This window comes from Aptenodytes forsteri, unplaced genomic scaffold (assembly GCF_000699145.1).
Source record: "Aptenodytes forsteri isolate BGI_AS27 unplaced genomic scaffold, ASM69914v1 Scaffold92, whole genome shotgun sequence".
NCBI lineage: Eukaryota > Metazoa > Chordata > Aves > Sphenisciformes > Spheniscidae > Aptenodytes > Aptenodytes forsteri.
The window spans coordinates 1,243,770-1,259,616 of NW_008794581.1; the positions used below are offsets into that span (position 1 = coordinate 1,243,770).

General features: G+C 39.7%; 1 protein-coding gene across 1 annotated transcript in view; it reads right to left on the minus strand.

Moving 5' to 3' along the window:
- LOC103893420 (microtubule-associated serine/threonine-protein kinase 4-like) overlaps positions 1-10,910 on the minus strand; it is a 19,767-nt gene extending 8,857 nt beyond the window's left edge. Inside the window, exons 1-2 of the mRNA XM_009272544.1 lie at positions 10,752-10,910; positions 10,364-10,517 (exon numbers count right to left, since the gene is read on the minus strand). Of these exons, the coding sequence (XP_009270819.1) occupies positions 10,364-10,517; positions 10,752-10,910 (313 nt within the window). The remainder of the gene's footprint in view (positions 1-10,363; positions 10,518-10,751) is intronic.
- Positions 10,911-15,847: the final 4,937 nt, after the last annotated feature.

Sequence of the window (15,847 nt, forward strand, 5' to 3'; positions counted from 1 at the left end):
ATTTAAAAGACGAGTAGATGCGGCACTTAGGGACATGGTTTAGTGGACATGGTGGTGTTGGGTCGACGGTTGGACTCGATGATCTTAGAGGTCTTTTCCAACCTCAATGATTCTATGATTCTCATAAAGCCACTTAGCTTGTGCAACATATTAATACACAGAGGGTTGGTGCTCATAGAGTGTCCGTTCCATTAAAGTTGATGTTCATGTTTGGACCTTGAGTGTTATCTCACCTTAATCCACACCGAGGGGATTTGCGGACCTTAGTCACTCTCCCCTTCTTGTAGGTGGGACGTGACCCCATGAAATAGATGTGGCTCACCAAAGGCAAAACTTTGGGTTGAGATTATGATCTTAAAAAAAAACCCCAATAGATCTGTCTTAAAACTTCATCAGTCCTGGCAAAACTGGAACTGGGAAAGGATACATCCAGTTTTGGACCAGAAACTAGTAGGATGCAGATTTTGGATACAGATCTAAACATATATTAAAAAAAAAGCCTCTAACTACAAAGGGACTCAGAATCAAGACTGTTTATAAGTCAATTAACAAGAGTGAGTTGTCACATACAGTTAGCTTTCCTCCGAGAAATAAATTTAATTTCCATGCTTGGAACAAATTTCTGTCACTGAAAGACACTTAAAAGACAATACAGAATTTTGCTCATATGGAAATTACTCAAAGTTCCTGTGCTAACAGATACTCACTGAAGTTACATTTATATTTTGATGATTTGCAATCTATTACTGAAGTAGTATGACAGCAATAAAATATTTGAAAGGCATTTGGGATCACCAGCAAATCTCTCTAGTTGTATTTAGATTTCGGGGGTGAGTACGGTATTTGGGTTTTGGGGTGAGTTTTTTTGGGCGGTGGGGGACTTTTTTTTTTACATTTTCCATACCAAAAATGTCTACCACAGTAGCAGTGATAGCCAGCCAGTGACACTGCTATCTAGATGATAAAAAACCCTACAGCCTGAAGTTATCATTTACAACTCTACTTCCCCACCTTCCAACTATCAGCAAAATAATAAGTTGGAGATATCTTATTTATCGGTGGGCTCAGAGATGGGCACATTCTGCTGCTTCCTTCTCTTACCAACAGATAGAGCCTTTTTCCCATACTTCTAACATGTAGCTCCAAAACTTACAGACTGACTGTCCATTCTACAAGACAACCCTAATACACAGATATTCCTGCTTCCCTTTCACCCTTTTTTCCCCAGTTTACACCTGTTGTAGAAAAATTTGAAGGTCCAGTTCTGAAACTCTGATAATAAATTTAAGGTTCAGACTGAACGCATGATGCTGCCAAAAGCACATTAAACCACACTACATCTAAGTGATGATGAGACAGTTGTATTGCTCCTTCTGATATACAGTCAATTTTGCAAAAACAAGAATCCTGCACACCAAGAGCTCAGAGATAACTCTTATCTGCAACTCTAAATACTGGCAAACTTGCAACCAAGTTGTGCCTAGAATACACATGCTCTAATTTTAAGAACTTCAGAAAATTCACTGTTGCTCAGTTCAACCACTTCATGAACAGGTACTTCAGCCAGCTGCCAATATTCTTGGCTCCCAACTCTCCCATCTCAATTTATTTTTTTTGCTACCTGCTTCACAGAAATTATGATAAGATACAAAACAAACGGCTTCCATTGTACTATGAAGAAAATGCCCAGTGACTTTATTACGAGTGACAAGCATGAAGTGATGTGTCAACACACTACTTTCTCTATGACCCCTATTTTTGTTTCAGGTATACATTGCTACGCCATGTAATTAAAGAAGTGATTTGTAACTATGTGCTTATAGTCATTTTTTCAAAAGGTGAAAAGTTTCCTAATAGAGAAGTTTCCCCCTGTTTTCACTGGAAAACTTCTATAAACTTTTCCATTTAAGTCTTCAACCTTCATTCTAAGGATTAAGCATAGAAAGTGCTTTTCCCTCTTCTCAAAGATTTCTCAAGCTATACATTCAACTTATGTTAAAGCATCCATCTTGGAGCAAGGAGGTACAATTTCCCTCCACACATGGTCAGACCATTGGCTTCACAACATCCACTCAAGAGGTCCACAGGTGAAAAAGGAAGACTTAAGCCTCTAGGAGTATGGATAATGCAGTCCTGATGTGCAATTATAATTTATTTATTAATACACTGCAGAGACAGTTTTGCACTAACGAGCTTAGGTACTAGCAACAATAAGACTGCAGCCTCACAGAGCTCAGATTTAGGTAATCAGCTGATTAAAACCAAGCATTTAACTAAGTCCAGGCAAGTTCTTTCATGTGCACTTCTACAGTTACACTGCTAAGCATACTTGAGCCAGCTAATTCAACAGCTCTTGGGGTATTTCTTAAGGAGCTACAACTCAAACTTCAGAAATTTAATATGCATATTCATTTTCTCCACATTTTATTTTTCCACTATGACAAATGACTCAACTTTCAAGCTGCTTTTATAAGCATCCCAAAGAGGGTTAAACTCTACTTCTCCACCCTTCAAAACAGGCAACTTGCAAATGTATCTGCTAATTAGGCACTCTACTGCTACAGTTTGCTTTCATCTCAACAACAATCAACTTCTCATGTTCTGATGATACAAGCACGATTAAGCAGCAATCGAGGAGTTAAAGGCAAAATAATAAGACAGGAATACAGTATCTTCTGTTCTCATCTCAGACTATTACATGATGCAGACTCCAGACATGTCAAAGAATATGGAAATTACCTTGCTAGGCGCACAGGGAAGTAAAATTATCAACTCAACTATGCAGGTTAATTGAAGCCTTAAAATGATGAAGGTAACTGACAATGACAAATACAACCTAATGTCATCTCAACCACCAGTGCACCAAGAACCATTTAAAAATGCGCATTTCATAGCAGAATATATTTACTTTATCTGTATAAGACAGCTTTATAGTGCATGCCTTAAAAAACATTTTCTCAGGTGTGTAATTATAAAATAGCTTGCTTCTATCTCTTTCTACTAATTCTGGAAGAAGTTTAACACGTGGTACGGTGCTCTAAGGAAGCCTTTGAGGGAGGCAGTGAAAAGACTCCAGGACATGCTCTGGAGAGGCAGTGCTACTGAATGAAGCATGTTGTGCCTGTGCCCAGGCACACCTGGCTGTTGAACCTTCCCATCTTTTGTACCCAGGAACCAAGTGGTGTTAGCACCGGTGCTGGGCTGCTACCCTCCCTCTGCTGCTGTCGGGGAGAGCCCTCAGGCAGCTGCGGCTGAAAAGACTTTCTGAACTGAGCACATCCAGTCCTGTCACGCATCACAAAGATGAAAGCAATTTTGAAACATACTTCTGCTCTGATACGTAAGGGGAATAAAATGCAGGAAATTTTACTTTCTACAAAAAGGCACGTCTGATAGAGCTTCGGTGCTGGCAGCGATCCTTCCCCCGCATCCCACAGCACCCCGACTTCTGGAGCCAGAGACGGGCCAACAGAGCCCACCAAGCTGTATCCCCAGAAACAGCTATGAAATCACAGGGCTTTTTATGGAGTGGTGCATGCATAATTAATTAGTCCCATAACTGGAAGTCGGTAAACAATTTTGATATTTTACAGTGACAATAGGGAACATTTCCCCTTATCTCCACCAATTGGCCATCATTAATAAAAGTAATCTTTTAAAAATGTCGCCACTAAAATAATCACATCATGATTATGATAAGCAGTTGTACCTTTGGTGCCATTTCCAAAGAGGTTTCCAGGTACGAGTCACCTGATTTTATGCCCAACTTTCCCCATCCACCAAGTTGTATCAAATATTAGGCATTGTAAGGCTTAATGAGCTAATCTGCATTTTCAACAATATTCATGAAAATAAAATTATACAGCATAATGTTTGTGAAAACTCTGGATTTCTACCACTGTCAACTGCTCCCCTGTATGAACGGTGACAACTTCCCCTTCCAAGTCCTGGCCAGCACATGCCAACCCATGGATAAGAGAACAGCTTGTTCTACATGACCCATAAAGCTGTTGATCTTTCTGCTACTTAGTGTTAGTAGAGTGATGAATCTCTGATGCAAAAACCAGACTGAGAATCCCCAAATTCGTTCCAAGTCAACCACAGATTAGTTATATGGGAACAGCAATAGTTGCTGAGCGTATTTGGATGACTGATGACTTAGAGGTGGAAAGCTGATCAAAGCAGAAATATTAGAAAAGAAAAAATATATACATCACTAGATCATGAGGTAACTTCATTAATGTAAAGTGCTTTAGGATCTTTGAATTAAAGACGCTATAAAATGAAATCTGTATGTGTTATGTCACCAGTATTTGTATAAGATCAATTTAAGGTTAGCAAGATAACAGCCCTACCACAATTAGAGACAATTAGCCCAGCAAGAAGTCTGTTTCCAGGCAGTTATTGATAACAGGAGGCAAGATAAGAAGTTCAAACTATAGGTAACAAAGAGGGGGTTGTTTTCTTTATATCTAACTGCGGAGCTTATCAATACAGTATAGAGACAACTGAGCTAGCTGCAGCGTTCTGCAAAACACAAACTCTTGCCAGCAATATGCCCTCATACCTTTCAGAAGTAGAAAGGGAGATAGCAATCTCCAAATGCTACACAAGAGCAGCTGCGGAGACTGAACAGACCTGCACCACACACTGCAGTGCAAACTGAGGAGCAGCAATGGGACACGAAAGCAAGGCCAATTCAATTTTCTTGTCCAAGTGATTTGCCAGGTTAACCCCCTCCACAGTAAAAGCTCATTTAATTTCTTAGCCTTTCACATTACTTTCTGCCATGAATTCTATTTAAGCACCTCTGAACACAGCAAAGTAAAATCTGTAGACAATTTAAGCCAAAAACCCTCTGACTGTAGACAGCCCTTTGAAGTTTGTGGAGAGCAAGAAAACCAGCCACCACAGAAAAGCAGCTTTTTAATTAAACATCTTTTCTCCTGATTGGAAACAAGTTTTAAAGCCCCAGTCTGTGCATTGTTAGGAATCCTTAAGAAGGCAACCTAAGGCTAGAGGGAGAGGTATTCAAATACACATGTACGCACAGAAGTCTATTGTCCCAGGAAGAACAGAGCTGACCTCACCTGACCGTGCTTTGCTCTCAGTCTGCCCAGCACTCCTCCGACACCCCTGCACCCAGAGCACACCAGCATCCTTCTGAAGCAGTGATCTTTTCCCTCTCTATTTGACCTAGGGCTATTAAACGAGTAGCTACAGCTCAGCTTTGCGACAGGGCTTATTCCGCAGTTGAACAAACTGCGCAAGGATTGTGTTTTACACCATCTTTGGCACAAGCAGAACATTTAAAGCTCCAGTTTACTTCCCAGGTGAAGGATGTCACAAGTGCTGTTATGGGAATGCCTGCATGCAGGGAAGGGGGAAGCTGGAGCAGGAGAGGACTTAGAAAGCAGAAGCAGCAGAAGAGGAGAAAGGCAAACACCGATTATTGTATAAGTGGTTTTGCTACCCAAAAATTCATAACCCTTTGGAACACAACATTTTAAATTAAAAGAGGAACTGGTCATAAATTACTTTCAAATACTTTTACTCTGAAGTTGTTTTATCTCATGAATGCTTATGTTTAGCAACCCCCACTATGAAATACTATTTTTCATCCTGTCTTTCTATTAAGCAGTACTGCTAGCACTTCACAACAATAACTATTAAAGTAGATTTGCTAGACTAATAGCAGGCCACGCCCAATAAAGTCTTTTCATTCCAAATTCAGTCTCTCTTTCTCCAAAAGCCTTCCTCCTCCCCATCCTTGGGGATGAAGATTAAGGAAAGCAATACCATCGCAAAAATTAGACTGAAGCGACTTGTCCAAAATATAATAGCATAGTGTCTCCAGGAAGCATTTCTTTTATTGGCCAAACTTTATTTAGTATCAGTGGTTCCAGTAGATTCATTCTCAAAAACATTTATTTAATTTTCTTCAACTCCGAAGAGCATTCTTTGCTTGTCATTGAAAATATGGTTGCTAGACTGCTTAAAACCAGGCAATTCAGGAAAAAGAGTCTGGGTTCCAGTTTCCCTGAAGCTGTTTAAAATGTAAGTTCAGTTTCTATCCCACCTCTCCAAGCTTCCAAACCTCCTCTCCCTTGTGTTGATTTCCCACTGGAAAGACCTTGTACATCATTCTCAATTTTCCTCATATTCCTGTATAAAGAGTTTTGTAATTTACTTTAGCCAATTCAGAGTAGTAGGTTCTCAGTAACTGTAATCCTTCAGGTTTTGTAAGTCTCATTCAATATATTGCAACAATATAGATTTTATTTCTTCTCATATATCATGCATAATATTATTCCCTCTTGTAAAGCCCAATAAACCCATTTATTTGGGATCTATTCCCAGCGATAAAAACCCTATCTATTTACCTCTATTAGTATATCCCTGCAGGATTTGAACTATCCGGTTTTATATAAACACATTCAATTTTTATTTTTGTTTTTATCTTTAATACTACTTATGCTCTATGGCTCAATAATATTGTGTTTTTAACAGCAAAGGGAAAGTGAAAGTAACACACAAAGCACAATTCACTTATTTGCTAACATTTGGAGTGAGCAACAAGCATCAGCATAGGAATACTCCGCAAATTTGTAAGCTAGGAGTCTTTTCTCTTGCTTTACTTACTCCCACTTAATGTATTTCTAGGAGTTGAGCAAAGGTTAACATTTTTAAACAACAGAGGTAGAGACTGCACCTTAAACAATTTCAAAAATACCTTTCTGAACTACTTTCCAATGGACTGATACCCATTGTTAAGCTAGAACTTAAGTTAAAAGAGTATCAAAAGCAACAAAACAGAAGTAAGAATAAAAGGAAGACAGTAATCAGTGTAAAGTGATATTAAAGATCAAGTATTTTTCCAAATAACATGTCTCCAAAAATTTTTTTTTTCCCATTATGGACCATGAGTATCTTTTCAGAAACATTAAGACTTAAACAGAAATTAGGGAGGGGATGTGTGAGCATAGAAGTAAACCCAAACCAAGGACATGTCAGTTCACTCATTTGAATGGAAGGCTTTCTCGTCCCCATCCCCGCTTTTTTTTTTTTTAATGATATTGTGATTCTTGTAGTTTCAAACCAGAACAGTGAGCCGCTCTTAAGCATTAAAGAAACTAAAAAAACCCCAAAACTTAAGATGTAAAAAAAGGTAGGTAAATACAACTCCAAGGTTAACACTGAAATTATTAACTTCAGATTACTGAGCATTTGAAACAAGTCTAGGAAATAGTTCTCTATCTGCAGCGGTTTCTTTAAAATCAATTTTTTTGAAAAATTCCAAAAGACTATTCAGAACCTTCTGTCATCAGAATGGCTTTGATTAATTTAATCAGTATCATGAAAACTGTTAAGATATTTTAAACTATTTTAAGATACCAAAGCCTTAGGGTATTCAGGTTCATTTAAAGTGCATTAGTAATAAAGCAGTTTAACATCATTGCACACTATATTCCCAAATCCTGACATGAAACCCTGCACAACATATTGCAAGCAGACAAAAAGCATATCCATTTCCCTTTATAAAGGCCTCAAGCAATAATTCAAGCATAGAGATAAAGACCAGAGACTAGAGCAGCAGAGCACATTTGCTTCATTTGTTTTTGATTAGGCTGCCTTCTCCCTCTTTATCTGGAGGGCTTATACAGGAAAGTTCAATTTTGAAAGACCACCACCCTACTTTAAAGTTAAACAAAAACAAAATTAAAAACCCACACCAACTCCTGCTGAAATAATAAGTGGCATGCCGGCAATTTTTAGTTTCAGTAAAACACCAGATTGGTCTACACTTCAAGTTTTTAGAGTAGTAACTCTCCAGAGAAGCCAGAGAGTTCACTGATATGGTTAGCAAAACTGACACTTCAGATAAGTGCTGCAAGTCACTTATCTTTCACAAAAGCCCATACAGATCACAAATACTCTTATATTGTTTCTGAAATTTTCATAATACAACTTTTTATAAAAATGAAGCTGCAAGGGTGTCCTGGTTTCAGCAAGGATAGAGTTAATTTCCTTCCTAGTAGCTGGTACAGTGCTGTGGTTTGGATTTAGGGTGAGAACAATGTTGATAACACACCGATGTTTCAGTTGTTGCTGAGCAGTGCTTACACTAGCCAAGGACTTTTCAGCTTCCCATGCTCTACCGACTGAGAAGGCTGGAGGGGCACAAGAAGCTGGGAGGGGGCACAGCCAGGACAGCTGACCCCAACTGGCCACAGGGACATTCCATACCATGGGACGTCATGCTCAGTACATCAACTGGGGAAACCTGGCCAAGGGCAGTGACCGCTGCTCAGGGACTGGCTGGGCATCGGTCGGCGGGTGGTGAGCAATTGCATTGTGCATCACTTACTTTGTGTATTATTATTACATTATTATTACTATTATTGTTGTTATTATCATTTTATTTCAATTATTAAACTGTTTTTATCTCAACCCACGAGTTTTTCTCACTTGTGCTCTTCCAATTCTCTCCCCCATCCCACTGGGGGGGGAGGGGAGTGAGCGAGTGGCTGTGTGGTACTCAGTTGCCGACTGAGGTTAAACCACAACAAAGGGAAACAGCAAATCTTACCCTAGTGACACTAAAATTCACAGCAACGATTGTGTACTGGTGTGACACAAGAAGTTCCTATAGTAGAATCTGTCTTTCCTTCACTGAAAGTATGAGACAACTTAATTTAAGTTAATTAGGTAAAAAAAAATATTATTTGCCACCCATTAGAAGCGTCGTAGGTGATTTTAAGCTACTGATTACAGACAAAGAAAAGTATTGCAATAGCTTCTTGGAGCTTCTTCCAGCCTAAAGGACAGGGAGAGGAGTGGGAAGGAAATGAGAACAGCAAATACTCTAAAAGCACTTCCCAGACACTTATGGCAGAAGAGTCAGCGCTGTCCACTGCGGCACCATTTTTCATCCCCGAGCAAAAACGCCTCTGAACAATGTACAGAATTGAGAGACAGAAGACAGTCACATCTCAGGTAAATGCCATTTCAACTTTCTCTAAGCTGAATTTCACCTGTTTGATTTTGGTATCAATCAACATCCCTTGAACAGATAAAACAAGACACTGAGTCTCAAATTTATCCCTTCCACTAAATTCACTGAAATCTATTGTCCCTCTCACCAAGTACTTAATATCCTGTTCTTCACAACAAATTCTTCAAACTGTTAGAAATTGTGCACTTCAGGAATATATTTAATTGCCAAATTCTAGTGAATTTAAAAATTCTTTTTCTTGAAATACACAAAGCAAATGCCAGTTAACCTGTCCCAACACTTCCACATTCATTTCACTCCACACAAAAACAATCACTCTTCAGTGAACGCCACAGCCATACAGCTCCCAGGACACCATCACGATTTCAGCATCTGGCATCTTCCACAGACACTGTCAGGGCAGGGTGGGCCTGAGCCCTCCTCAGGCATCCTGCTACTTCTGCATGGCTCCACACAGGACAAGCTGTGTTCCACAGCCAGTGGCTAGCTGGCAATGTCCCTCCTCCCCTGGGAGGACTCCACCAGATAAATAAGGTCAAATTGTTTTTTCTTAAATGAAATCAAGTCTAAAGGGACCATCTGTGCACATCTGCTCCTTGAGGAAACAAGATGTATGTGATCCCATGGGTGAATGCACGTGAGCACATCTCAAACAATCCTTAAGCCGCCAAACTAAGTCAGCAAGATAAATGCCATACTCCTGAAAATTTCAAGAAATGGGCCATTTTCAGGCTGTGCTTGGCCACCTGTCAGCACCCCATGGAGGTAGAGTCTCAAACGTGAGCTCAGCTCACTGACAATCAGGGAATCCATGTGGAAGAGACTTTATGGAAACTCCAGGTGGAGCTCACCCCTCCCCCAAAGAGTTTGGCCACAGGCTAGCTGGTCCCTCCTCCCCTGGGAGGACTCCACCAGATAAATAAGGTCAAATTGTTTTTTCTTAAATGAAATCAAGTCTAAAGGGACCATCTGTGCACATCTGCTCCTTGAGGAAACAAGATGTATGTGATCCCATGGGTGAATGCACGTGAGCACATCTCAAACAATCCTTAAGCCGCCAAACTAAGTCAGCAAGATAAATGCCATACTCCTGAAAATTTCAAGAAATGGGCCATTTTCAGGCTGTGCTTGGTCACCTGTCAGCACCCCATGGAGGTAGAGTCTCAAACGTGAGCTCAGCTCACTGACAATCAGGGAATCCATGTGGAAGAGACTTTATGGAAACTCCAGGTGGAGCTCACCCCTCCCCCAAAGAGTTTGGCCACAAGGCAAATGCCAGGGGTCAAGGTGCCATCAGCTCCACAGCTGCTAAACCTCCAGGTGACATTACACACACCCCAAACTCACCAGTCAGAGCTCCTCCAAGGCTTCCTCTTCTGAGCTGTCTCCCATCTTCACTCAGCTGCCTCTTAAATTTAGAAGACTTTCCAGGGCCAGAAGAGACTTCAGGACCACTGGATTTTCGAAAAGGCATAGGTGGGGGGGACAATATGTGATCAAGCTGCAAAGAAACAGAGGAAAAAAATATGTATATATACTGTTTAAAAGCTTACCTTCATTGAAAAAAAATCTAAGTTACCTTTACTTAAAGATTATGACAGCACTTGGGGAAAAAAAAAAGAGTGTTTACAAAGATCTTGGGGTAACTATATTTCTAACTGAAATAGAAAATTTTGCAAGTGCCAGATTTGTGGCTAGCTGTGTAAGAAAGCCATCCTCCTCTTGTACGGCTCACAGCACCTCCAACCACACTCTCACACAGCATTTTTTGCAGTGGTCCCGTCTCAAGGCACAAGGGATCAGACTTCAGCTTACTCGACCTTCCATAAAGCAGTCTTTTTGCAGCCGTGAACCATCTGACCTTGCAACCTATGCAATCTGCTCTTGCCACCATTTGGCCTTGGCAATTTCCCCCCAGCTTCATGCGAGTAGTCACTAGATGGCACTGTACTATCAACAAAATGCAAACCACTGCCCAGCCTAGGGAAACGCTGATAAATTTTATCAACACCAGTGCAAAAAAAAAAATTTAAATTATCCTGTTTAAAAAACAGGCATTCATTTACACTGAGTTTGAAATAAGCATAAATGCTTATTCTTCATTCTTCAAATTCTGTTCCTGTCGTCATTCCTACATAAAGTTTTAACCCTCTGGTTTTGACTATACATTTAATGTCTCAATATTTGATCAAATTCACAAAAACAAAACGAAAAGCAAGTGAGCAAATACAGGCAAAGGAAGAAAGAGCAGGGATGAAAGTAAGCAAAGTAGAAAGTTTTACAAGCATCCTTCTCCTTAAACTGGTGCAGTCGCATGGTGTCACTATTTTGCAAGCCACTCAAATGTTTTTCTATAACATTTAAACCCTGATTTTTACCAAAACTTTTTAGGAAGCCAAGCACAAAGTCTTTTAGTTTTTTATAGTTCATGTACTTATCAGCCAGACAATCTACATATCACCTGCAATATCCAACTGCTTCATCCTCTCTGTCCACTGAAAGGAAGGAGCCAAGGTCACCATAGTCACTGATGAAGATGCACAGTGAAGCCCATTTTTGCTTAGTTAATCCCACAGCAAAGTACTGTATGCCCTACAAAGCATTTCAAATCCCACGTTTAGAGTTTCTTTTGTATTTAATTTTTCAGGTAAGTTAGTGTTTTGGGTTTGTTTTTTTAATCAAATCTGCAGCTTATTGGAAGTGTTTGCAAATATGCACTTCTAAAGCATCAAGAAACACAGTGCCTTCTGAATCTGCTTCTTCAGCATATTAAGACTCATTCATGTTCACAACAGACACTGAAGTAACTGATGAACTACAGCCTGTGCCTTCAGCAATTTCCTAAATTGGGAGGTTTTGGGTTCACAAAGAATATTTAATTAACCATTGTTACCATTCATCTTTTACAAACCCAGGTGTGTCACAAATACTTCTATTTCCAAGTGCTGCGATACTTCAACGTGAATTTACAAATTAGTCAAAAAGGAAATGACTGACAACAGCTGGCTACTAAGAAACATTATTTTGAGACTCTTTCACATAAGTCTAAGCAAATACTTGAACTGCTCACTGACTGATGGACAGCAACGATTGCTCAATGCTGCACTCCAAATGAGTCCAAGCATCTGACAATGACATGATCCAATCAAGGCTTTAGGTGAGTTATTGGCAAAAATTCATGCAGTTTCTTAAAACAGGTTCACGCTTCAAAGTAACCAACCACATTTTAAATCTCTTTTTCCTGGCATAAGGTTCATCAAAACTTTAAACAAGAAAAAAAAATACAACAAATGCACTAAGCTCCCTGCACGTTAGCACTTAAGTCTACACAACAGAATTAGTGTCTTCCACCCTGTCACCTTCCCCCTTATAACCAGGTATATAACCTGTTGCTCAAGTCACTCCCACAATGAACAGACTTGTGCATTCCATGACATGCAATCTGATTACAAAATTCAATATTTCAAATTAAGCTGTGCTCCTTTTCCACAGCTTTCCGGGTTTCAGAAGAAACTTTAAGATGGGGCTATAGTACAGAGCAGCACAGTACCGTCCAGGTCTTCAATTCATATTTAAGATGCTTTTCCACTGTACAAACTAGCAGCTTCAGAAAAGTATGATTTTTGAAAACGAAGACAGTTTAAATATCAACCCCCATAGGCTCATCATTTTAACAGCAATGCCCTGCCAGCAGTCTCTTGCAAAGGTACCTCCTTGTTGCTAAGTGACTCTACCACAACTAAAATTTGTTTGATACAATTTCAGCACCAACTTTGGGCACACAAGTTCTCAACAACACAAACTTCAAGGACTTGCATGAAACAGAGAAGGAGACCCCGCACAGTCAGGGACTGGTACTTGGCCACTGGGACAGAAGCTACCAGCCAGGAGAGAAGTAATTTTGACCCCACATGAACTGGCCATGCCTGAGGTCCTACATGTGGAGGATCTTGGGAACAGGACTGGGGAGGAAAGAAAGGGAGGGGAAAGAGGGGAGACATCCTTCCCACCAACACTTTTCAACATGTCCTCAATTTGAAAGTCCATATGTCATCCTCTGACATGAGAAACACGGGAATAAAATGCAATTTCTGAAGTTTTGCATTTTTAAACACAACAGGATGAAACTCAGTTTCTGTTGAAGGAGAATGTGATTCTATTACATAGAGATAACAAAAGAAAAATAAGCATTCTTGCATATGACAAATTGAGGACCAAAATATCATAGCAGTATTAGGTTTCACTAAGTGTTTCTTGGGGGCAGAAGTTCATTCTAATATAGGAACGGTCAAATTCAATATAGTAGATGATACTTATACAGACCTGTCAGCTGGGTTTCAGCTGGATGTAGAGAACCATATCTCATCACCTGAAGCAACTATACCAAAAGACATTATATGGTCTACCACTACAAAGAAACAATATGGAAATATGAGATTTAACATTTTCATATTGATGGCCAACTCCTGCTTTACTGAAACAACTACACATATATCAACAAAGCATTTCTGGAAGCTGTCAGAAGGCTCACTTTTGCTTCCAAAGGGCAAAATAAGATCTATAGCACATACAGTGTGTATTTGAGAGGTGTCCGTACACTGTAACAGCTGTTATAGTAGACTGAGAAGAGTAGACAAGGATATATCCTTTAACAGCCTTGACATAACAATTCCGGATGCTGGGAAAATACGAGAGAAGTGGACTGCAGAAAGTAGCCAGGTTTGCAAGCCCCCCCTGAATAACTTCTTGTGCTACTTGCAAAGAATAGACAGCTAGATGAACCGATTTGACCCAGAGCGGCTTTCTAGCCCCCATTCAGACCTTACTTCAAGCAAAAGCCTATGCAGCAGATGAAGAGGTTTTCTGTCTTCAACAAAACAGCCTTCCCCTCCTGCCTGGCAGAGCATTCAAGTCCAAGTAAGTGAAACCAACAGAGAACATTTTATTAGGTCCTGCTTCCTTGGAACACACAGCTGATTCTGAAGAGGTGTAACATGGCACATACTCAAATCACACAAAGTGGTTAGTTCAGTCAAAATGACACTACCATCGTTCAGTAAGAAGATTATGACAAGTTCAAGTAAGTAATAGCAAGACCTATTCAAACTCGTTAATACTTATTTGAAAGAACTCCTGGGAACCTGAACACTATGAAAGTTCACATTGTATGTCTTATCACGTACAGATTGGACATTGCTGTCCACAAGACAACATCCAAGCAAGTATCTTGAGGAATTAGGGTTGTTGAAATTCTACCAGAGATATTTTAAATACTTTTACTCAAGCTGCTTCTACTCAGCACATCAAATAGTTTTGCCCAGCCACAATCATCACTCTATTGGTATTTACTTCATGCTTACTAGCTATACGAACATGTGTTGATGTTGGATGGCATACAAGCACAAAAGGAGAACCAGGGTTTGGTTGGTTGCAGCTTGTTTTTTTGGTGAAACTTGCTTGACAGCAAGTTGCAAGAAATACAATAGCTGTATCCCTGGAGGCAGTTTCCAACAAGCAGACATTCATGCTATACTTTGAGGTTCTGGCTATCACATGCTCTGCCCACTGTCTTACTACTGCACTCAGGCTGCAAGCATACACTTCTCTCCACTGCCTTTTTAAAGAATTGTTAGTGACTTAAGGAGTAATGGGATAACGGAGGGCAGTTTTTCCACCTGTCTATGGAATTGCAGGGCAGGGGAATAAAATAATTTGAGAAGTTACTTCAGAAAGTCACTACTTCAAAGACCTATAACAGCTAAGACAAAGTATATGAAAACAAGTATATTTGATTGTCCTGTATCTACCATACAAAGTTAGCCATTGAGTGTATACAGGCTGCTTAGGGAGGGATTTTTAATCAGTACACATCTCGCCACCAGTCTCTGCTGTTAATATTCACAATGCATGGATAGTTAACTTATGTAAAAACACTCCCTCCCCCAACACTAAATACTGAATAATTCCTTTCCAACAAAGGCACTTTGAAAGACAGAAAACACACAGCAAACTCCAAGCTATGCAGAATGTACTGTTCTACAAAATGCATTTCTTCCAATCTATTTTTCCACATATTTCACAAAAAAATCTGCCTATATTGTAGGTATGATGAATTTCTACAGAAGCACTGTAAAATTTCGGAGGTAACAGCTTTCACAAAATGCTATTCCCCCCGCTCCTTCCCATGAACCTTACGAACAGGAACAGACAGTATCGTTAGAGGAGAACAGCTTAAAAATTGCATAGAACAGAATCATCAAAATATCCTTACCATAAACTTCTACACATAGATATAAAGATCCTATATAAACATGGATGGAATTTGAGTGACAGGCTCCTCCAGTTACACAGGAATTTCCTCCAGGGAATCAGGACTGAATCAATTTGTCCTCAAACAATTTTTTTTCATATTTTGAAGCTATTAATTATCTGTGTGAATAGAATCAGCTACATTCCTCTAAAGAAAATTATTCTCATACTGTACTAGCCATGGACTTTTAACAGCTCACCTACTCAGAAAGGATTATCTTCATGTTTTTAAAAACCTCAGTAGCATTAAATCTAGCTGTCTACCATCATGTATTTATTCTACAGCTAGAATGAATTCTCTGCTTGATAATTATATCATCAAGTAGTCACATCAAGTACATCAGCCCACATGTCCTTATGAAAATTAAGGACATGGCAACCGGTTCAAAATAAGACCTAACGCCAGTACAATTTGAGCCGAGTACATAATGAGGTGTGGGGCAGCCAGAAAGGAAATAATGGATTTCAGGAGAGGAAATCCATGGTACAAGAAGGTGAATGAAGCTAAGATAACACAATCAC